Below are 25607 nucleotides of genomic sequence, written 5' to 3'. Positions count from 1 at the left end.
GACAATTCCTGTGCAACTATTGCTGAACTAATGATGAATTGGGTAATAAAGCGCGTCTGACCTAAATTTAACTCAAGCTAGAACTAATGCAATAATGAATATATTGTATTCTAGAAAACAGGTTTGGTTTTAACTGCATAGATGTTTTTCTTCTTTTTTCATTCACCATATCGATTTGTCTCTGGGACATTGAACTTTTGTTAGATATTTTTTTAAAATAAGTTTTTGTTAGGTATTTTTTTAAAATTCGATATTTAACTGACAAATTAAACGTAAAGCTAAACTCCTTTTGCTAGTTCACATTTCCCACAGGTTTTGCAGCCTAACATTGGAAACAAAAAGAAGAAATTAGAAGGAGGGAGTAGGGTATAATACAGTACAAAAAATGTATACATCTTTAAAGATCAAATATTCGGAATCTATCTTCAACTTATGTATTCATAATAAAAAGAAGATTTAGTTACTTTTAATTTTCCCATCCCTTATTCTATAAACTTGTTTGGTTTGTTGAGAGTTATGGTGTATTCCAAATGCAGTAATGTCTTATGTTATTCACGAGTTTAAAGTTTATCCTATTTAAAAACAATGTTTTTATTTCATACTTTATTTTGCTAACCCATTTTTAATCGATTTTTTTTTAATCTTATGGGTCCACGGTCTGACATGTTAACCCTCAAGTTCATCGCGTGGATCCTAGTGAAAATTCAATGGCTGCCATTTTCCGGAAGATGGAAGGGAGAGGGTGTTTTTTAGGACAAATCACAATGTTCCTGTTGATAAACTATTGTTGCCGTGCATGGTGTTGAGTGAATTTCGAAATGGTTTTTATTCATCGAGAAACCGTGATATAGAATCCTTAGATAGTAATCTAAAAATTTATCCAAGCCTGAAATCTCCCAGAATTAATATAATGGCTACTTGGTATTTGAGTTGTGTTGTTATTTGTCTATCTGTTATTTATATGATTTTTTAATTTTAGTCCAGTTTTTAATTTATTCATCTATTAAGTGTGTACTGGTTCCTCATACAGCTTACATTTTGATGATCTTGTATGTCTGTGCTTTCTCTTATTTATTTTGATAGATTTCCTGGATTTTGTCCATTTTGTTTTTAATCGTAAATAATTATAATCTACCAAAAAACGAAAAAAACATCTATTGTATATAACAGACTTAAATTATGCAAAAAACTAACTCATTGCTAAATGAGTCCACTCATGATGGAGTGAATGTCCTGAGTATTTCATTTTGCGTGGTGAATTTTATCTCACATCAGGTCTCTCCCCAAATATTTGGAATAAACGTTCTCTTCAAATAATCATTGTCCAATCAGGAGCTCTTAGCAGCTGCAAATAAAATAGTAGAGTCCGCTTTGTCATTCAAATGCCTATGATAAAAGAACGGATATTTTCGAATTGATCCAAGTGCCAAAACATTTGACTAGATGTTTGAAACTAAACCAGCAAGTTCCTTATCTAATTTAATCACTTCAACGCTTAATGTGTCATCTCCTCTATTTTAAAGTTCTGAATTATAATTCCAGACTAATTTTTTTCTGAGCCATCCTTATGAATAACTATCCCCTAATCGCAGATTCTTTGCAGCACACATAAAATGTAAAATATCCTCTACGTTGTTCCCTTGCGTAGCGTAAAATTAAGAACTAGCTTTAAAGCTTCTAGGTCCTGAATATCTTGTCCTAGATTCAAATGACAAATAATTTTCTTGATACAATTATTATCTTCCAATAATGAGCTATATTGCAATTACGCATAAATGAAAGAAATATGCTCTCTTTCGTTCCCACACCCTGGAGAAAAGTAAGAACCAGCTATAAGTTTAGCTGGACGACAATATTTTCGAACTTCCCTTGTGTGCCTTAGGTTTTTGCAATTACGTGGTATCCTCTGTCTAAACTATTCGAAAAATTTCCTAAAATAGAGTGAAACAAATCTATGATTGAAAATATATCTAGTGATATATTCAATAAACGTCATCTGCTTAGGATGAAATAAAGATGCAAATTGAACCATTCTTTGTCGAAATCAGACATTACGCTAAGAAAATTGATGGCGAAGTTTTAAATTCAAACCCATCGTGTGACAAAGTTTAAAGATATTGTTAACACGCCCTATTTTTCAATTTAATTTTGATGTAGTTTATTCCATCTTATTGGAAATTGTAATTCCTGAATATTGTCTCTATTTATAATAATCAATTAAGAAAACTTTCCGAAAAATAAGTTTTTCAAAGAAAAGTAAAGCTCATTTTAAACTTTAGATCAGCAGATACAAATATCTTTTAAAATTCAAACTCAAAACGACCAGAAATTACTATTAAAGAATAAATGAAACCCAAAATGAACAGATATTAAATAAACAATCATAGCAAAAAAAAAATACAACAAGTAATAATATAAATGGATTAATAAATCTTAAAGCGAGTAATGCTTAGATCGAATATAAAATCAAGCTTAAAACGGCAAACAAATATTTTCTACTGATGTACAAATGAAACTTAAAACGAACAGAAATTAAATAAACAACCAAATGCAAACAAACTTACAATAGATATTAATGTAAATGAATAAATAAATCTTAAAACGAGTGAAACTTAAATTGAATATGTAAATCAAGCCTGAAACGAACAAAAATCAATACAAACAAGAGTTTGGCTATCGCCTCCTTCTCACTGTAAAAGGCTAAAACCTACTGCGTCATTGGCGCTTTACTGAAAACTATATGTTTCTTGAACAGTCTTGGAAAGTAAAAAAAAAATCAAATTGAATATTTGATATATAATATATTAATTGTTTAAAGACCCATCAGTTCAAAATTTTATTGCACTGTAGTTATGTTTTATTTTCAATGCTGTAAGAACTGGAAAAGAAAACATTTGAAATTTAATTCGTTTTCAAAAAATTCTAGGGGTCTTGAACAACTTTAGAAAGAACTAATGATTAAACTGAATACTTGTTGCATAATGATATTAATTGCTGAAAGCTCAACAGTTCAAAATTTTGTTGTAATTTTAATGTTTATTTTAAATTTTAAGTACAAAAAAATATGTGTAATACAATTTCTGTTTTAGGGAAGAGGCAGTAACGCAGTAGGTTTTAGACTTGGCTTTTGCACAAAAAAAAACCCACTTAAAAAACGCATACAAATCTTTTTTTTACACAAAAAAAAACCTAAAAAAACGCATACAAAATTTGTTTATATCCATTTTTGTTACGTTTTTACGAGTCAGACGAACATTTCGGGGGGAGGGGGGGGGGAGGCGTTGAAACCCCCTAACCTTCTGTCTGGGTACGGCTTTGCATACAAAGCAAGTAGGTATAGCAATTTCCTTTGAAATTAGTCCTTAAACAGTTCCCAATGAAGTTCCAGTGCCCCACTAGCAGTGAAAAAAAGAAAAGAAAAAAGAGACTGGTACCAATGCAAAAAAGGGATTTTCCTTGTTCTTCAAGACAGGGGATTATGAGTTTCATTTACACGGTTATTCAGCCTTGACGATTCCAATGGTGTATTTTTTGTGGCGATCAGACGCCGTTTTCAGGGGTATCAGGCTGTTTTTCAAAATTCCCTGAAATTTGTTTTCAAAATAACATTTTACTGTTAAGACTAATTTAGATAATAGTTACTATTCCAGAATCAGATTGAAATGGCAATTTTTTTGCTTTTATCAAACAGTTCGTGGTAACGAAATGTAAGTAAGGAGCGACCCAGCTCAATAGTAACCGAAACTCTAAAAAACGGAATTTTGATACCAATAGATACATCAAAAGAATCAAATTTTTATACTGATTTCAAATATATAAGTTTCATTAAGTTTAATCTCACCCATGAAAAGTTACGTGCCTGAGAAAATTTGGCTGATTTTCGAAAAAAGGGGGAAAGACCCCCTACAAGTTATAGAGCCTTAATGAAAATCACACCATCATATTCAGCGTATCAGAGAACCCTACTGTAGAGGTTTCAAGCTCCTATCTACAAAAATGTGGAATTTTCCATTTTTTGCCAGAAGAAAGATCACGGATGCGTGTTTATTTGTTTGTTTGTTTTTGTTTTTGTTTTTTTTCCAGGGGTGATCGTATCGACCCAGTGGTCCTAGAATATCGTGGGAGGGCTCATTGGAACGGAAATTAAAAGTTCTAGTGCCCTTTTTAAGTGACCAAAAAAAATGGAGGGCAACTAGGCCCCCTCCCCGCTCATTTTTTTCCCAAAGTCACCCGATCAAAATTTTGAGATAGCCATTTTGTTCAGCATGGTCGAAAATATGATAAAAATGTCTTTTAGGATGACTTGATCCCCAAAGTCCCCAGGGGAGGGCTGAAAGTTATGAACTTTACTCAATGTTAACATACAGTATTGGTTATTGGGAAGTGTGCAGACTTTTTCAGAGGAGATTTTTTCTGGTAGGTGGGAGAAGGAGAGGGTCGGGGGCTATATGGAAGGATCTTTCCATGAAGGAAGTTTTCATGGGGGAAGGGACATTGCTATGAAGGGGGCGCCGGATTTCCCAGCATTATTAAAGAAAAAGATCAGGAATTAAATAAAAAAACAAGTTTTTCAACTGATCAACTGATTGTGATTAAGAGGTCATTTTTAAAGAACTGGAAAAAAAAATTCGAACTATAGTTTGAAGAGCAGGGTATTGACTAGGGGGCGAACCCCCCTAATATACGTTTTAAAAATTTATGAATATAGAAGTTCGTTAAGTAAGTTAATTCTAATTTACTTATATTTTTTAATAATAAAAAAGTTATTAAATAAAATTAAACTATTTTAGAAAAATACATTTAACCAAATATAATATGCAAATTTTGTTTTAATTATTCATGTACGTTGAGCCAAATTCAAAACCTGCATTAATTCAAAAACGTTCAAAAATTAAATAAAAAAACAAGTTTTTTTAACTGAAAGTAAGGAAGAACGTTAAAACTTAAAACGAACAGAAATTATTCCGTATATGAAAGGGGCTGTCCCATACTCAACGCCTCGCTCTTTACGCTAAAGTTTTTTTATTGTTTAAAAAAATAGAGTTGTGAGAAAGTCAAACTTTAGCGTAAAGAGCGAGGCGTTGAGGAGGGGACAGCCCCCTTCATATACGGAATAATTTCTGTTCGTTTTAAGTTTTAATTTCGTTCCTTACTTTCAGTTAAAAAAACTTGTTTTTTTTATTTAATTTACAGTTAAGGAAGGAGGTAGTACTCAAACTCTTGTTTGTAGTGAAACTATATATAATTCGTTTTGAACAACTGTAGTAAGAACTAAAAAATTAAACTGAACATCTGATGTATAATAATATTAATTGCTGAAAGCTGATCAGTTCAAAAGTTACTATAATTGTAATGTTTATTTTCAATACTAAGTACAAAAGAAAATATTTGTAATAAAGTTGGTTTTCAGTAAAACACCAATGTCGCAGTAAGTTTTAAACTTTTACAGTGAGAGAAGGAGGCGATACCCAAACTCTTGTTTGTAGTGATTTTTGTTCGTTTCAAACTTTATTTGCATATTCATTTTGCATATTGCATGTTCAACTTCGCGGAAGTAAGGATGTTGGGACTGCTTTGAAAAAAAAAAAATTGGTTTTATTGGTTGCATGTTGTTGTGAGTTTTTTCTTTTATTTTATATATTTTTGTCTTGCTGAGGATGGCCCTTGGACATAAGGCCGAAATATTCATTCAAATTATCTCCACTGTGTTGCAAAAAGATTTTCCTATTGTTTTTCGTGCTTTTGTTGTTTGCTATGGAAAGGCAGTGTGGTCTTTTTTGCTATTTTTGTCTCGCTTATGGGGAGCAGTTGACCAATGATATCTTTTAATTTATTAGTATAGGCAAAAAACAGGCTAATATCATTAACCAACAGATATCCTTGGAATCTTGTGAAATTGAAAATCTTATTCCCAAGTCTTTAAAATTCAGATTACATTTAAATACCTGAAACGAAGAGCAATTTTCTCGCACACTACAATGAAAAACATTAACACATATCATTAAAGACAAAAAAACAAAAAAGATACACTATTACCTCTGAAAGAAAATCTATAACCCATGATCATACTGATCAACTTGCTAATAAAATTATAAATGAATTAAAAGGTTGAAAACAAAATGGTGAAATAAATCCACAACTATATAATAAGTTTTTCCCCGCGGTAGCTTTTGCCCAAAGTTTTATGGTCTACCAAAATTACACAAGCAAGGTATTCCTTTAAGGCCCATAGTAGCTTGTACGAAAGCCCCCAAATGGTTATGTTCAGCCTTTAAACCTTTGCTTTACTCTCAAAAATCATATATATGTAAAAGATAGTGAAAATAAAAGTAAAAGTGACCTCGAACTTTCAATTTCTAAACAAATGAGCCCTCTCTGAAGTTTATACGAGCATCCCTTTAATAAGTACCATATATAATAATAATAATAATGCTTTGATTTTCCCTCAGGATACACTATTAGGAGAACATTCAATAAATATAAAATATAAAGACACAACATACAATTAACAAGACCAGAACTATCGATAAATACAACCATCTACGTCAATCGGCTAACATCAGTTAGGTTTAAAAAAAAAAAAAAAAAATAGGAATAAATCTCTATATTCAAGATAATTTCGAGCCTTTTGAAGTAAAAGCCCACACTTAACCTTTATTACTTCAAGTGGGTCCTTTATTCCATACGTATATTTTAAAGAAGTATTACGAGCACTTAGCGGAAAACCTAGTAGAAATTTAAGATATCTAAAATACACAAATTTAATTTGAGTTGAAGTAGAAGATGGAAAAGTGTTCAAAATCACCGCTGGACAGCTAATCAAAGGCAGAACTGTTGACTGATATAGTCTAGCTAATATATTCCTTCTCATATTGCTTCGCACATGAACCAGGGAACCGAACGTCTTTCTTATCTTAAATTCCAGATGGCTTATTATTAAAAGAAGTGATAGTCTTTTTACTTTTACTGATAGTCTTTAGGTATATCACCGAGTCCAAAGCATGGAAAATCCGATCATTACCGCAATCAAGAGAAGAAGATCCAAGAGGTTCATTAATCATAAAATTCTGGCATTTCGCTATGTTATTTGCTAGACCTTTTTTATTTAACTCATTCTATAAAATTTTAAAATTTCAACCAGAACAGTCTTCGACTAACCAAGTAAAATAATTTCATAAGCATGTGCAAAATAACTAGTTTAAACTGCTAAGTAAATCCAAGAAGTTTTTAATAGAGAAAAACAATCGATTAAACAACCATTGACAATAGACGACGATAATATCCCCCCCCCCCTGTCTAACCCCCCTCCTAACTACTACTTCATCAACAAAAATTATAGATCCTGAGGCTATGTGAACTTTAAGTCCAGATTACCACGAAGGAAAAACAATAACTAGGTGATGTGGTAAACCATATTTTAGTAAGCTAAGTATAGTAGATGCTTGAGAAAGATTATCGAAAGCTCCTCTAATATGTATTAATAAACAATATAACAGGTCTCCTCTAAGCCATGAAGAATTTAGAATCGAAAAAAAGTGGTATAATTATTATAGAATATCAAGTATATAATTATTATAAAATATCAGACGAAAATCAAATGTATCGGGTATAAGAGTAACTAGCCCTCTTGACGGGCGTCCTCCAGTAGGTATAGCAGGGATCGAGTAATGTTTATAATCAGGAAGAATCGTATCAAAACACGGCAAAGCAAAATCAAGGAGGTGATGTTCCTGTAAACATAGTATTCCATTAGTAGGCAGAAGCAGCCTAGCACTTCAGTTTGACCAAAAACTCTGTTCCAATTCAAAGACACAGCGTGAACAAGCAATCGATCAGGTAAATTGTTTCTTTGCATTTATACGCTTACGAATCATAGGACAACAGAAACTGTAAAACGGATGGCCTTTTGAGCCACAATTCGCACACTGAACCGGAAGAGAGCAAGGCTTGTCTCTAGAGAGCTTGTGGTCGCCCGACAGGGTTCGGACTCGCCTATAAATTCCAATATATTCCTATATTTTAATGCACTCCTATAAAATGCCTATATTTTGGCTAAAATCCTATTATTCCTATATTTTCAGCTGAAGAGCACCAAGAACATTGCTCGTGATTTGTAATTTTCACTACTCGTTAAGTAAGCCAAGATGAGCTTTTCTTTGCTTTTGACTCTGCTTGTAGACTATCCTGTCTTTCGGTGTAGATTGATAAGTAATTACAACTGTTTAGGTGTTTTAACTTAACTAATGCTTTGTGTTGGGATTAGTAAGCTGCTTCTGCATGGGCTATGCTGTTGTGTTGACTTAGTGGCCTATGTTTTTTCTTTTGTCATGTTGGGCAAACAACCAAGGATAAACTATTAGTTGGTACAAACATGTTTTGTGAGCGTGATGCCGCTTATAAAGCTGAGTCAACATGGGCACTTCAGGCGGTACAGAGTTCCATGTCTGCTAATTCTTCTGACCATATTGTTGCAACCTTCCATGCGATGTTCCCCGGTAAGATCCCCGACGGAATGTCCCTATGTGCGAAGAAACTCACGTTTCTGATCACCGATGCGCTGCATCCTTACTGCAAGCAAATGCTTGTGAAGGACATTCAGTTATATTTTGTACTAGAATAGGACGAGACAACCAACACCGCTGGTGTGAAAGAGTTACAGATACGTGTTCGATTTTGGTCCTCATAGGGAAACGAAATCGAGAGCAGAGATTTATGCACAAGTTTTATGGGCCACGCGACAAGTGATGACCTGTATAGGAAGATTATGTCAGCCATTGAGCAGAGTCAGCTGCAACTTGAAAAAACTGATCTCGCTTGGAAGTGACGGACCAAACGTCAACAAAAGCGTTTGGAACAAGTTCAATACCGAAAAAAGAAAGTGACGGGAAAGGGAATGTTGAACATTGGCACTTGCAACATCCATATGATTCATAACCCTTTCTTGAAAGGTCTTCAGGTGTTCGAAGAAGAAAGTTCCGACTTTGTTATTCTTGTGCATTCATTTTTTGATGGCTGGCCTGCATGTTGTGAAGACTATCAAAAGTGCCAAAAGAAAGTGGGAGTGCCAGAGAATGCTTTCATGAAGCATATCCCAAGCCGCTGGCTGACGATTGGACGTGCTCTCACTAGAATCATGCAGCAGTGGCCGGCAATCTTAGAGTACTTTCCTGAACTTCGTGCCGAGAGAGAAAAAAACTGAAGAATCTTCTGTTCACTCCCAAATTTCTGAAGATTGTGGCTTATATCAAAAGTGCGACGATGAAGGCCCAACTCGAGTCTTTGCTAGCCTCAGCAGAACTGTTCATGAGTTTCACCCAATTGTTCCAGAAAGAAGAGCCTCTCATTCATGTTTTGAACTCAAAGATCAAAAGACTAGTTATGACGCTTTGCGGACGGGTCTTTGCTCCAGATTTCGTGACCGAGACGGAAAATTTCTCACCAGAAATGTTGAACCTTGCTGAAAAATTTGCAGAAAATCCCATAGTTTCAGAAAATGTGGAACGAGCTTTCGGTGAGAAAGCAACACTGAAAGACAAGGCCATTTTCTATGTCAATGTGCGAAAACATTTTATTGCGGGTATTCTCCATATTTTGAACAAATGTCCTTTGGAAAAGGATGATTTTCTAGAGGCTTTATGCTGTTTGAGTCCGATCAACATGAAGGATTCAAGAAGCACGCAGACATAGCGGTTGTGGCACGCGAGATTGCGATTGGAGTAAGCTCAGACGTCGCCCAGGCTGAGTGGCTACTTTTGCGACCGGAAACTGGACCCCGTGAGGACATTACTCGGATCGACCATTTTTGGAGGTATTATTTTGAACTGGTGAATGAGCACGGGGACAGCAAGTACCCGGAACTAACCAAGCTTATAGAAGCGGTGCTGACGTTGTCTTATGGCACCGCAGATGTTGAGTGTGGGTTCTCGCGTTGCGGTAGGATTCTCGGTGAAGACCGGGCCTTGATGTCTGAACGCGTTCTGGATGCGAGACTCATGGTATATGCCACATTGAGGCTTTATGGAGGAAAACCAGAACGGTTTGTTATTACAAATAGCTGTTGAATCTTGCACGTTCCGCACGGTCTCGGTATCAGCAATTTCTGGATGAAAAGAAAAAAGAAGAGCTATCCGAGAAGGAGAAAGCAGCTTTCGAAGAGGACAGCAAGCGGAAGTTGCAGGAGGTCCACGACAAAAAGAAAGAAATAGAAGCCCTTGAAAGCAAAAGAAAAAAACTTAGAGCATCAGAGCAAGAAAAGAGAACAGTAGTAGATACTCTACTTCAGGAAGTGACCGGCAGAATGAAGAAGGCTGCCGAGTCCAAGAGTTCCATAAACATTGCCTTAGCTGTTTCTTTCCTCGAAGGAGCTGTGAAGTCCAGAACAAGTGAAAGAGAGCAGATGGTGGAATCTGCGAGAATGGAGCAGTGTCTTGCAAAGAGAAAAACTGACATCATATCAAAATTGATGCCCAAGAAGCAGCATGAGTGATTCCAAATGTTTTACCTGTATCAGTCAATCGTTGGCACATTATGTGTATCTGATTTTTTACTGTTTTTTTACTATTTGTACAGTTTTTATTTGAAATAAATGAAAAAAAAAATAAATGCAAAAACTCGGGAAATGACGAATTTATGTGACCAGGCATCTCACGCCATCTACCACAGATCTGGTCCTGAGGACTTCCGAATCCTATATTTGGCCTATATTTGGGCCCGGGAAATCCTATAAAAATAGGACAGAGCCTATAATTTGAAACGAACCGACCAGTCCGAACCCTGGAACAGCGCGCGTCTTTCATAGCACTTTTTCGTACCGTGGGACATACTCTGGTAGCGCTGACATCTCCTGTCAGCAGTTTTCCGAAAATGCTCATAACTTATGTTTAAAACCATGGCAAAAATGATACTTCATATAAGATTCTGAATAGAAAATTATTTTCACAGTATAAGATCGTCCAAGCCGCTTGAAATCACAAATCCCCGAATGTTTTTCTACTAGGGTTCCAAAACACAATCTTTCTCAATCCCGTGCATGATACCGTCAAACTCACGTTTCTCGATTCGACGCAGCAATACAGATAACTATATTTTATCAAGCTTGATATGGGTCCCAACTTATCTGCTATAACTTTTATTGTAACAGAGGCACTATTGCGTCTGACGTCATAAATGTCATTTACTGCTAGTTGATCTAAATCTGCCTTCCGCTTTAGAGGATCTTATCAGTTATAAGGAAATGAACTGATTTTCAGAAGTTCAAATTTTTCGCTTGGCGACGGTAAATTTAGCCATTCTTTGGGGATTTCACTAAAGGATGGGGGCATATCAGTGACGATTGCCTGTACATGCAGTATATCCTTGGAAAGGTTCGTTAACTTCTGTTCACACGAGGACACTAAGTGGTCAAGTCTAACCACAGTTTTTAGACAGTAAGCTTATCGCAGATAATTTCTGGTCTTCAGTCTCGGTGCGAACAAAAAGCTCCTCCCACTTGTTTCTCCCTTAACAGGTTAGTCTGTTATCGTCAATCACTGAGAAATGGCTACCAAGTGCATTATTCGTAATAGCGGGTTTCCATTTGTTTCGTGTCCAAGAGAAATCTGAATTGTCTACACGCGAAAAGATCTGATAACGCCTATGTTTCTATCTGCAAAAATGTTCTCCGGAGCACTCGCACCCCTGTCCGGGTTTTTATAATGGGAGAGATAGAGAATGATCATACTTCTAATTCTATAAACTGTGAGTCTAACTGATGATTCGCTTTTCAGGACTGGAATCTCACTTATATTTTTGACATAATAATAGGCCACACGCAACCGGCCGAATCATATTCAGCCATGCGATCTAAAATGTCATTTAGCGTATTAGTTGCAGTAGCTAAACCCCTCCTCTCGATAGGCTTTATACGACTTTTTGTCATATTCCATTTAGGGAGACGAGATTTTCCAAGCTTATTAAAGAAGACGCAGCCTCAATAAATTCTTCTCTATCTATTCCACTAAAAAAGGCATATAGTTGAAAAAAAGTCCAATGGTGAATGTCCGTAAATATCAATTTATTTTTTCTCTTTTTGCGAGACTGTCCACTGTAATTTATTCCAAACTTAATCTGGCCTAAAACTAAAACGTTCACTGGTCAGATGCCAAAAAATTCCTTTATATGCCCCAGGGCATAACTTACAACACCTGCCCCCGGGGCTTTGGGGGTTTTGTTGAAACCTGAGTTTTGTCATCTGACTTTTGAACAGTTTTTAACTTAAAGGTTATCTAAAATTTTTATCGGATGCATTCGGGAAAAAGGGGCTGGGGGGGGGGGGGGCTAGTTGCCATCCAATATCTTTTAACTCTCAAAATTTGAACTAGAACTTTCAATTTCCAATCAAGTGAACCCTCTCTGAACTTTTTACGACCATCCCTTCCTTAAAAACCTTATATTCTCCAGGGTATAACTTACAACGCCTGCCTTGGGGACTGTGTCAATCCCGAAGCTTTTGTTATATGGTCTTTGAACTGTTTAAAAAAATGGCTATCTCAAAGTTTCTATCAGATGGGCTTGAGAAAAAAAGGGCGTTGAGGGGGGGGTGCCCTCCATTCTTTTGTTTTTTAAAAGTGAACTAGAACTTTCAATATCCAGTCGAATGAGCCCTCTTTGAAGTTTATACGAGCATCCCTTCCATAAGAACCATGTATGCCCCCGGGCCCTGTGGGGTTTTGTCGACACCAGAGTTTTTGTTATAAGATCTATGAACTATTTATTAAAAAAATAGCTATCTCAAAATTTTTATCGGATGCATTTGGAAAAAAAGGTTTGGGTGGTGGCTTGTTACCCTCTGATATCTTTTGACGCTTAAAAAGTGAACTAAAAATTTTAATTTCCAATCAAATGAGCCCTCTAAAGTTTATTCGAGCATACATTCTATAAGAACCATATATGCCCCCAGGGCATAACTTATAATCCTTGCCCTTAAAACTGTGGGGGAGTGTCCTGCTCAAAGATATAATTTCCAGAACTTTCAACTACGTTGAATAAAATGGCTAATTCAAAATTTTGATTGGATGTGTTTGGGGAATTGGTGGGCGTGGAAGGGGTGTCAATTGCCTTCCAATCACTTTCGACTATTAAAAGGACACTAGCCATTTAAATTTCCAATCGAATGAGCTCTTTTTGAAGTTTCTAGGACAACGCTTTCTAGAAAAACCTTATACGCCCCCATGGCATAACTTACAACCCTTGCCCTGAGAGCTCTGCGGGGTTATCATCCTCAAAAAGCTAATTCCCAGAATTTTCAGCTATTTTGAACAAAATAGATATCTAAAATTTTGATTGGATTTGCTAGTATGTCCCCAGGGCATAACTTACAACCCTTGCCCTGAGAGCTCTGAGGGCTTATCGTCCTCGAAAACCTAATTCCCCAGAATTTTCAGCTACGTTGAACAAAATAGGTATCTCAAAATTTTGATTGGATGTGCAATTATGTCCACAGGGAATAACTTGCGACCCTTGCCCTGAGGGCTTTGGGGGAGTGTCCTCCTCAAAAACATAATTTCTATGCCACTAAGTAGAGCAAAATGGCTATCTCAAAATTTTGATTGGATGTGGTTGGGAAATGGTGGGCGTGGAATGGGTGTTAGTTGCCTTCTAATCATTTTTTACCCTAAAGAAGGGCGCTAGAACTCTCGATTTCCAATCGAATGTGCCCCCTTTAAAGTTTATGCGACGACTCCTTCCATATTAAGTGCCTCTGGAAAAAAAATAAATAATAAAACATTGGAGCCGTATGGCCTTTACTATAGGCAACGCTAGAGCGTTGCCTCTGATCAAAAGTTAATATGAATTTCTTTAATATTAGTGTCGTTAATATCAATTTCGTACTAAAGCCTAATAATTGTTATTCCGTTTACCTTTTGACCTTTTTGAGCTTGGGCTTCAAAGAAGCACTAGCTTCTTGCCTGCGGTAATTTTGCCAATCAAGACCCCACCCGTCACCACAAAAAAAATGTAAATATTCCGATTATAATATATTTATATATATTTTTTTTTTTTGTAAATATGTATACCTATCCTGAGCAAAACGAAAATAATAAACTCTAAATATCTTCGTAAAAAAATAAAATTTAGCTTATATCAAACTTTAAAGGGTCATTTCGAAGCAAATGTGAAGTACTAATTTTTTTCATCTAGAAAGCTTATGGCCCTGAGTTCACAGACAATTGGGACAAACTTTTCAACGATTTTAAAGTATCGACGGATCTTAAAAAGAGTTTTATGAACTCAATGTCAGAACAGGGAGTCACATTTGGGCATAGTGTGGCGTTCAAAACATTTGAGGTATGTTGCATCAGTTATTAGTTTAGATTTATTTGTCTGAACAAAATTTTTTGAAGAGGTTTAAGGTTATTGCACGATCTAGGAGATAAGATGATCTTCTGCATATAACAGGACTGCGTCAATTTTGTGCAGTCCTGTTATTTGTGCTATATTCAATTACGTCCTTTTGGTACTTCTAGCTACAAATTTTGGTTTATATACATACAGTTATGCCGCAACACAAATTGTTTTTGTTATATGTGCTGCAATTTGTTTGATATTTAACAGTCCTGTTATGTCGAGGACCTTCAACACCTCTAAAATAAGTTCCAAATTCAACAGGTTTCAACACCTCTAACATTAAAAAAAAATTTGTTTGTTTTCAAAAAATTGTATTTGGAGACGATTCGTTCCTTCCATATTAGAAGCACTTTACGAATATTTTTGAGTTGTGTTATCTAAAATATAATTCTGTCCTGTGTTCTGACACTTCTCTGTGTTGAGCCTGTTATTGAAGTTTGGGATAGTCAGGCATAACTGTTCCCCTATCCCGGGAAACCCTGGAAAGTTTGGGCAAGGCTAAGTTTATTGAGAAGGAGATAAATTTGGCTTCCTAATCCCGACCCCAGAAAAAATCTAGCTATACCCGTTACTACTAGGTATCTCCTAAAACCCACAAAATCAATATTATATTACTTTTAGGCTACAATTGAGTTTTTCAAGAATTTGTCACCACCTTCAGAGTTGGTTCTACCCTACAATGCCCTGCAATAGCTACTTATTCAAACAGGAACTAATTTTCATAGTAAAATCGATTTAAAACATCAAATAGATACAATGATAAAGGTTTCTTGGTGTCTTTTTCGTTCACAAACTTGTATATTGAATAAACTTTCGCCCACTTCTATTCCGTGAGAGAACTTATCAAATGGAAATGGTTCCCCCTATCCGTGAGCCGTTGCTCTTAAATAAATTTGCTGTACCAAATTAAAATTGTTTACTTGAAGGATATTCTAGTCCTGGTTCGATAAAACTAATTTTTGAAATAAACTACTCGGAACCTAAGAAATAACAAGGAATCAAGTTATTTCTCTGTTTTCCTGTATCTAACTTCTAAATGTTAGTTTTTTTATCGGTGTTTTTATTGCTTTTTTCTTCCCTTTTTTAAGTGCTGAGGATGGTTTAGCTGAAGCCTTTGCCCTAATATCTGATTTGTATTTTTATCTCTCCTTTTTTTCACTGGCTGAAAATTACCCTAGTTTGGTTTCTTTTTTTTTCTTTACTTTCTTAGTTTTGTCGAATGCCGAGTTGCTTTCTTTTACTAAAACTAACCTAACCTGAGAATTGGTTGATTAACTAATTTCAATTTTTTTTTTTTTTTTTTATTTTCTTTTCACGAAAATTTTTATTTTTAAGTTTAGTTTGTTTTCGTTTTTAATCGACTTAGTTTTCGGTCATATTAATAGTTGCAATGTTGACTATTGCGGATCTTTATCCCCTTTTTTCTTTTACGAGTATTTTCAGATACATGACCTTTCATCCTTTTGGCAATTACAGTTGCTTAAATTTGCCTATAATATAATTTTCAATTAAAAGTTAGTCTCGTTGCCAAGCCAGTAATTTCGCAGTAAGTGAACTCTTAGGATAAAATCCATTTCTGTCTGTTTGAGCTAGGCAATTGAAAAAAGAATTGTTTTCAAAAAGTGTTTGATTTTGAAACTCTCATTTATAGGATTGGCCAGGGCAAATCTAGGGTCCACCCCTACATAAGATTTCTTTGTGCAAATATAGCGAATTTTGTAGTTAGTTCGCTTCTATACTGTAAAGTCTAAGCTATAGAGTTTAGAGTGTATGTTTTGTTGGGATTCACCTTCTGGAGATTAAAGATGAGTTATTTTTCTCCAACCGTGTAAGATTGTTTTTTTCCGAAGCCAGACAGGGTGAGTAAAACCGAGGCTAGAAGTAACGTCATCAATATAGCAACAGGAGGGTCCATTTACCCTCCCAAGAGATAAGTAGAGAGTTTTCAGTGGTAAAACAGATTTTGGCACCCTGGGCCCAGTAATTTGGCATTTGGAAAGATAGTATACGTTTCACACGCACATTGGTTGGAATACCAGTGCCCAAAGAAACTGTATAACTCTTTTAATCGGTCGATCATGTTACCAGACTCTATCGTCATTGCCAACGCCACAAGTGTGGTGTTGGAGAACAAATAGTGGGGGTTCATGAGTTCCCACATGAAATAGTGGTACCAGCGGTGGTCCTACGTTTAATATTGACTAATGTATTTTTTTTTAATAATTTACAATTGAAACTAGGTTTTTGTTGCTTGGGTATAGCGACGTGTTGCAACAGCCTTAGCGGGAGTAATGATTTAGTTTTTATTCTTCCTTCTCAATGTAACGTTGTAGCTGTCGCTCCTCAAAACTTTCAAAATTATATGTCCTTGGATAACCTTAAAAAGTTAATATGACGCTGTTCATTAAGGAACACTGTATCTATTTCTTCTCAAAACAAATTTATTATGTACTTGCCGAATCCAAAATGCTACTTCTTAATGTGCCATATATAGTTAGTAAATGCTGCATTACTTTGTAGTAAAATATAAATGACAACCCAATCTTTGCTGTTATTTTAAAAGTGCACAATATGTAAGCTAAGGCTGCATTACTAAATACAACCTATCTTATTTGTTACCAATTTATTTGACAGTAAAGGTGTGATTGCCACATAAACATTTGCCGAATAATGACCAATTTATATCATGGTGTGGCTACTTCCATGAACCAAATTTGTGCTTTATACGAGTGAAAGGTATACTAGTGAGTGCATTTATGTTGTCTTTAGCCCCTGAGGACGAGCATGCTTTACATCTCTTGCTTACAAGTCGCTCTTTGTGATAGAAGAAAAATCCATAAACAATAGAACTTAACACCTGGACTGTAAAAGTCAATGATACCTTTAAGTGCTGAAGATAGTTGAAAATACATCCGTCCTGCTCCCTGCATCGAAGTTACCACAAGGACTTGAACCTTCTCAGTTTTTCGGGATGAATTGAAATTGACGGCATAAGATAAATGAGAATAAATAAGACAAAACCAAATTTTAGCTTCCCCAACTCAATTAACATCCAGGAAGAATAATGTTAACCCTTTTACGCTAGTTCTAAAATTGAGCACAAAATTGTTCATTTTTGCCGACTTATTGGCTGAACAATAGGTTCGCTGTCGTCAATCAAACTAACTGTCTAAGAGTGTTTTAATTAATCGATAAATTAATTTATTTTTAAACAATATTAGTAATTGGGAATTTTTGTAAGTTTTTACAACTTGAAATGTAATTTGGCTGTGTTAATCGATATTGTGTTTTTTTCTAGTCTTCTTACTGGCCATTCGACGACAAACCTGTTACTTCGTTTACTCTACCTCAACCTCTTCAAAAATCTGTTTCCGAGGTAAGCTTCTTTCTGGTTACCTTATTATTACCGTAGGTGTAACTCGTAAAGCTTTTAAATCGCTGCTTTTCAATATCTATCTTTGCATCTATTGAGTTCTATGCAATTTTGATTCGAGCCACCATTTTCTATGACAGTTAACCAAAGTATTGCATATCTTCGACATACGCATTTTACTTACAAGAATATGTATTTTACTGCACGAATAATGTATTTTGATTAGAACCACTTGGCGTTATGAATCACCTAAAATGGTCAGTTTTCCCCACAGTTTATATAATTATCCAGTATGATCATTCCCTATCTCACCCATTATAAAAACCCGGACCAGGGTGCGAGTGCTCCGGAGAACGTTTTTGCAGATAGAAACATAAGCGGCATCAGATCTTTTCACGGGTAGACAAGTCAGACGTGAAACAATCAGAAACAACTGGAAACCCACTATTACGAATAATGCACTTTGTAACCATTTCTCATTGATAGACTCAAACACACTGATCCATAAGTGAAGAAAGAAGTGGGAGGAGCTTTTTGTTCGCACCGAGAACAAAGACCAAAAATGATTTGCGATAAGCTTACTGGATAATTATATAAACTGTGGTTTTCCCAAAGCAAGAAAAAGAAAAACAAGATTAATTTATAATGTAAGGAATGAGGAGGAGACAAAATAACAGTTATCACCAAGACTATGCATTCTTAGATTTTGTCAAAGTTAATTACTTTAATTATCAGGCTTTCGTCGTTTTATTTACAAAAAATAAAAATATGTTAATGGAAATTTTGAGAAAGCAAAATTAAAAGTTTTAGATTAAGGCAGTGAAAAAAAATATTTCAAGACCACTGACAAGGGTTTAACTAGGGGGGGGGGTTAGGGGGTTTCTGCACAAATCCTCTCCTCCCCCCCCTCAAAAAAAAAATCTGGTGTAAAACACCCTCGAAAAAATCACGGCCTTACCTTCTAACAAAAGTCTAAATATTTTGGCTTCAAATTCGGTAGACTATTAACAGAAAAAAAGAAAAACTATAGTAAATAGTTAACACATACAATAGAATAATATAAAGAGATGGAAGAATCCTGTACAACGCTGAACACTGTATGTTTTTTTTTTGTTTTTTTTTTTTACAAATTTGAGTTTCTTTTGTTATTTCCTTGATTCTTGTATTGTATAGCGTTTTTCATATCATTATGTGAATTTCTTACTTGTTATTTATTGATTATTTTTATTTTATTTTGTTTAAAAAATGCAAAAGTAGTGTGGACTAAGAAATTGTTTTTAGTATGTGAGCATGGAAGCTCATTTACTAACTGAAGAAGATAATAAACCCTGAAGAGCCAAGTAGATGATAACGGAAATGATAAAGCTGTTAAAATAGGACATTTAATCTTGTTTTAAGTAATTGTTTAGTTATATATCTACGAGGCTCTGTCTTTTAAGCATATATTTAGTATGTGGATTGTAGATTGGTAGACTCTCCTTCATAGCGGCACTAGAGGAAAAAAGTATATAAGTCGTTAAAGGATAAAGTGGATTTGATATAGGTGGGATTCATAAAGGATAAAGTGGAAATGATGTTGCAAAGATGATACGAAATGTTTTAAAAGATCAAGAAGTACAGGTTCATTGATATGAAAGAAGTATTCCTGATTCCATGTGCCTTTAAATGGTTGTAAGGGAGACATGAGGTTAGGTTTCTTTAAGGTGAACTTAGGAAAGGAGGAGTTAAAGTATACTGTGAATTGGAGATGAATATTTTGTACTTTGGGTTACAATAAATTGTTTTTGGAGGAGGATATATTTCGTCATATTTTATGAAATATGGCTGGAGAGCATAGTTAGTGATGGATGTCATGTAACTATTGTAAGGTTAGGACGACTTTTTAGGCTAACCGTACAGCCTTACTAGCAGGCTCAGGCTAGCCGTACGGAAACAGATTTTTTAATTGAAATATTTTGTATTTGCAGTGTTAATTAAATAAAATTGAATTTTTAATTTTGTATTTCGATGGACTCAGGGCTTTTCGAGCAATAAAAGTTACTGAAAGAAAATAAAATTATAAGCGGTAAATTTCTGAACTTAAAAGCCTGCATTTTTTTTTCCTACATTCATGGCGCCATGTAGGCTATTTAACGATATCTGATATGCCGCTATTCATTTACCTCGTTTTGGAATATCGAGGTTTTAAATGTCAATTGAACCTTCTTTTGAAGGATTCAACAGAGCGATCTGCAGGAACAACATCCCCAGGAAGATTGTTCCAGATAGAAGTACAATGCAGGATGAAGCTCTACCTCAAGTTTTCGGTTCTTACCATGTCTTGCTTTAGATAATTGGACCGAGCTGTGTACTCTCATACATATCCACTAAATTTGAAAAGATTTCATACTTCTAAAGGTCCAAGGATACTATCATCAGCAAAAACAACAAGAATGCCTTCTGAATGTCAACTATTCTTATGGGAGCGGAAAGAAGTATGGTGACAAAGACGATAAAAAATTGTGGGTTGTTTATTTGAACTGCAAAATGAAGGTCATAAACGTAAATGAATACAGTACTGGCCCTAGAATTGATTCCTGTTGGGTGTCAACTCCATTTTTTTGTCAAAAATGAATTTACTGTACAGAATAATAGTTACTTATTTACAGGCTGTGAACCAGGGTCCAATATGACGACCTATGCATTTCTGTTCTATATAGCTTTCGATGAGTTTATGGTTGAATTTTTAGTCCACTTTTTATGTGGTTTTATTCGTGGTCTTTGTCCATCTATCTTACCTTTGAGTGTAAATTTTGGAAAACTGTCGGAAGTCATTCTTTTGTTATACCTAAGCCACCGCAGTTGTTGTTGTTTGATTTTATTTAAAAAAAAATCGTGAGGTTTCAGCTGTCATCGCATCTCCTCCTTTGTCAAGTAGTCGATGTTTTGTTTCTACAAGGTGCTGGAGGCTTCGCTATAGGAGTAATAATCCAAGAATAAAGAATTAGGAATCCTCCCAGAGTATGGTGTAACCCTCGCTCTTTACGCTAAAGTTTGAATTGTATCCCAATTCCTCAAGAACGACTCCTGAAATACAGACGTTGATTAATTAGAACAATAAGAAGCTTTTTTTATGGAAGTACTAAAGAACACTAGCGTAAAGAGTGAAGGGTTGAGGAGGAGGCAATCCCCTTCATATACGTATTAACTTCTGTTCGTTTTAACTTTTAATGTTGGTCCTTACTTTTAGTTGAAAAAAAATAGTTTTCTTTTATTCAATTGAAGAAACAAAGTCATTAGGTCTTCTATAAGTATGAAATTCGCAAATTCCTTTCTAAGCAATTTATATCAGTAAATATTAAAACTATCTTTATTATTTCTAAATAAATTAGGTCTTACAGATTATTAGACCTTATTAGATATTTAAAAGAGACCCCAATCCATTGTAAGGTCACTCTTTACACTCTCCCTTCTAGTTTCAATTTCCCATAGATCCCTGTTGATGATCTATCCCTGACCTGCTCGGCTGTTTGGGGATGAATTGCCTTTCGTTTCCTCCAACAGGATGGCCAAATCGTATATCTTTTTGGCAATCCATCACCCTTCATCACTAAAATGTGGCAAAGCCTTTTCAACGTATTTTTCACCATAGCTTATGAAAGTCAGGTCAAAACAACATTCCTCATATTATAGCTGATGATTAGTTAACCGAATACTATGAAAATTTACTATTCAATAATGTCTCTAGTACTCTTAATTTTATTACCCCACAAGTGGGTAAAGAGTTATGTTTTAATTTTAACGTGGGAAAATATTTGGGAGTCGTTCTTCTTTTTACAGAAATTTACGTCACAAACTTCAAGTTTTTATATTTTATATATATGATCAGAAAAAAAAAATGGAAGATGAAGGAATTCCCCTACCCTTCCTTCGATTTTTATTTTCTTTATTAATCATCATTTACATGTTTTATTTTTTATAGTGCAATGCTTAGGGGGAGTGACAAATTCACGCATATTTATTGTAATTGCCTATATTTTTGTTTTAGTATGAAGCTTTTTACAAAAAGGCTTTCAATGGACGAAAATTAATATGGATGTATCAACACGGTTTTGGTAAGTTCGCCCATATTTTTTTAAGGAGCCTCCAAAACTGACTATATTTCACACTGAACACAAGTACTTGTTTTTAAGTTACAATTGGGACTATCATTTTGGAGAGGGGGGGATGCAGAAGCAGGTACTTAAAAAGTTTTAAAGCTGCCATTAGCAGAATTCGACAGAATTTCAAAAGTTGCTGAAACTTTAGCAGCACAGCTTGTGTTTTTACATTTTTTTCCTTTGAGCAAAAGATGTTTTATATGTAAAAATGGTATTTTCAGACAAAATCTGCCAACAAATTTCGCTTGGGCCATGAAACCTGCCAATTAATATTGCTAATATGCTATTCAGCTTTATTGTGCTCGTATTTGTTGTGGCTATGAATGGAAATGTGTAAAGAAATTCTGTTATTTCATCTCTTTTACGCTGCTCATTGATTCAGAGTATGGAGAAAGACTATAAAGCGTTGACGCCATTGCTTGCGTAGAGTAAATTGAATCCGCAATAAACCTGCTTGTGGGCCTCAAACGTTTGATTCTTTACCTTTTTTTCTTTTGCAAGGGAAAAGATATTTGGGTATTAATGGAGAAAAAGAAAAAATAATCATACTTTAACAAATTGAACAAACATAATGGCTGTTATAAAATAGCGCTAAAAATCTTCATGAATTGGTCCAATTTTAAACAAGTTTTTCATGGAATACGGTTTATATTTTTACTGGTGAAAATATAATGGTATTTGTGTCGAGAAGTTGGTAGTGTAGAATACTTGGGTCACTAGATTTTGTTTCAGATCTTTTAGTGGCCATCGTGATTACGCAATACTTGTTACAAAATTTGCTATTCCACCGACGCTAAAACTGTGGATGTTTTGATTATCGGTGTTAGTGGCTTAGAAGGGATCAGGGTGTTTGAAGGTCAGTCCATATGCTAAAATTGTGCCTGACCAGTGACATGTTTTGGGCCCTACCTAATACATTTCCGTTCTTGCGGAGAACAACATTCTAGCTTCACTTTTAGCTATTGATGAGCGATTACCATTCATTTCTGCTGTAGCGTGAGACTTAAAACTATAGCCATTAGATTGTCTATGCTTCTGGAATGTTCAAATCCATCATTGCTTTGAAAGTATATGTTTTGAAAATGCGTTTTATTATGATTGCAAGCAAGAAGCTTTAACTGTTTTTTTTTTGTTGTTTTTTTAAACTTGTATCATGGAGTGTTTATTCTAAAAGTAAGGAAGCTTTGCTTATTAGAAATTCGCGTTTCAAAGCACTTGATTCAGGCTGCTAAAATCTCTCGCGAACAGAATCTTGGGAGATCCTTCAAATAAGCCATACTGCCATAACCTCGCTCATCAGGCTTTCATTTATTCGGAACATTTAAAGAGGCTTTACAGGGAAAATATTTTCCTGTGTTTTCTTTAGTGAAAAGATTGTTTTTTTTTTACTTGTTATATTTCCTACGGGTAAAAAATACATATTGATAATATTTCGTTATAAGATAATATGAGCTGAATAATATTCAGCTCATGTTGGCTAGTTTGTTTTATAGAGTACACACTTAAAGTATACTCTATTGTGCTATACTTCCATACCATAAGGAAAAAAGGGCGGAAAAAGAAGAGAAACTACGTAGCTAAGCTTTTCATCGAATCAATCAAAAGCTATTTACATTTTCTGACCTAGATAATTTGTATTAGGTCTAGTGATAGATGTGCTTTTCGGCTTAAAAGAAAAAGGAAGTCACTTTTGAAATCACAATTGTACAAGAAAAAATTCTGAAAGGCTAATAACCAGTTTGGTGGTTTGAATGGAAGAATTCAAAGTGAACTTTGTAGGCTTGCATTTTTTAGAACTGTCTATCTAATCTATTAATTTATGAGCTTTTTTCTTCTTTTCTTCTTGTGTTAGTGGGAATTGTAAATACAGAATGTCCCAAATGCAATAATGCACAAAGAACTAACTGTGAATGATTAGGCATTTATTTCAATTTTTTTTATAAATGAAACCTTTTATGAAAATGAAAAAAAGGCAGGTCACGACTATTCTGATTCGAACATCCCATTTGCAGTTGATGTTCAGCTTACGTACCTGAAGCGACCCTGTGTTGCCACTGTCTCTGTATTTCAATTTGGAATGCTCTCAGAGTTTGAGACAGAAGATTGCAGAAGTATTAGTCACTTGCGAACAGCGACTAGGCTGAATGAGGATGAGTTTGATAGAAATTTGGTTGGTCTTCTTCAGAAGAAAATTCTACTTTGTGATAAGCCAGAGCTCAAGGTGCGTAACGGGATTCTCATGATGTAACCCTAAATATGATTCAGTAAATACTTTGTTCCTTCTCGGTATATGAGGTTACAACAGGTAATTTGTTCAAGTTCACTTTCTTTTTTCATTTTTACATAGCAATAACTCCTGGTTTGTGCTTAGCCTTAAATAGACACAAAAACTACATAGACATTATAATTAATAACAATAAATTAAAAAGGAAACCTTTTATTATTCAGTAGTAAATAATTTTTTACAATCCAGTTCAAATTAGTCCTTTTTAAAATACAAAAAAAGAACACTTGACCACCAAGTATATGTTTAGCAACTGTTTTATAGCATTCTAACCAATAACAAATAAGAATTATTCAGGTGAGATTTATTTTTGTTCTTTTACTGGCTTAAAATATTCCAAAGGAAGTCTTTACAACTAATCAGGTTGTTTTTTAAGTTGGGATTATCCATCCCCCCTGAAATAAGGAATAATGTGATTGGTACACTTTTATCATGGAATTACAGGAAACTAATATCTCTTTTTTTACCATTGATTACACATAATGATAAGCTATGATATTTGTCTTGATGCTTACTTTTTATAATGTAATTTTCAGGTTCATTGTAGATCTAAACACTTAGATTTACGGATCATAGGTAGTTATTGTTGGTTGTTACACATCTTTCTAGCTCGTTATTTTCAAATCATATAGTCTAAAGTAAGTAAAGTCAAAAGTTTTGTATAACCTTACTTGGACCATACGTATATAGTAAATGGTATTACGAAACGGGATCAGCAATTTGCACGATGAGGGATCCCAAGAATACTTGCATCTGACAACGGCCCCCAGTTTGCAGCAGACGAATTCAGAAGATTTACAGAACAATGAACAATCCCACACCGCATGTACAGCCCCAAATACCCTCAGAGCAATGGTCTCAGTGAAAAGGCAGTCCAAACAGTCAAGAGGCTCATGTCTAAAGCATTAGCTGACAAATCAGATACCTTGCTCCTTGCTCTACTAGAATATCGTAACAGTCCCATAGATGACTTAGCATCCCCATCACAATTTCTGATGAGCAGACAGCTAAGATCGGTAATCTCCTCAATAAAAACTAGCTTTATGTCCAAAGCCGTGCCTATGCAGGATTAGAAGGCAGCCAGACAAAAGCAGCAAGAAGCTAGGAAAGAGTCATATAACAGGGGTATACACCCAATAAAGCCATGAACACCAGGCCAATAAAAATGGACAGTCCAATAAAAGATCAATCAAGGCTACAGTAACCCATATATATGATGAGTTGAGCAGTCGTTCAGTGACTATAAAGACAGAAGATCATTAATAGAGACGAACTCTTCAATAGGAGGGGTAGGAGCTGCCCAATATGTTAATTTGTCCCAACTAGATTATACCATACGCTATAAATTTACTCGTATTACTCCTTGCAAATATAAATCAGATCTTAGATTTACAGTTAGTGATCAAACTGGCTTCCTTTTTTTGTT

The 25607-nt window shown here is 35.0% G+C and overlaps 1 protein-coding gene across 4 annotated transcripts in view; it reads left to right on the top strand.

Annotated features, from left to right (window-relative positions):
* LOC148940327 (cullin-2-like) overlaps positions 1-25607 on the top strand; it is a 67726-nt gene that overhangs the window by 21876 nt on the left and 20243 nt on the right. For 3 of the 4 annotated variants that reach the window (XM_089106002.1, XM_089106001.1, XM_089106004.1), the window contains 4 exons: positions 14179-14325; positions 17684-17761; positions 21786-21852; positions 23910-24118. In XM_089106002.1, coding sequence (XP_088962128.1) covers positions 14179-14325; positions 17684-17761; positions 21786-21852; positions 23910-24118 — 501 coding nt within the window. The remainder of the gene's footprint in view (positions 1-14178; positions 14326-17683; positions 17762-21785; positions 21853-23909; positions 24119-25607) is intronic. The other variant, XM_089106003.1, reaches the window with a different exon arrangement.

Source organism: Artemia sp. Qi Xiang Cuo, chromosome 20 (genome assembly GCF_049724085.1).
Source record: "Artemia sp. Qi Xiang Cuo chromosome 20, ASM4972408v1, whole genome shotgun sequence".
Classification (NCBI taxonomy): Eukaryota; Metazoa; Arthropoda; class Branchiopoda; order Anostraca; family Artemiidae; genus Artemia; species Artemia sp. Qi Xiang Cuo.
This window is presented reverse-complemented; position numbering and strand designations above follow the sequence as displayed.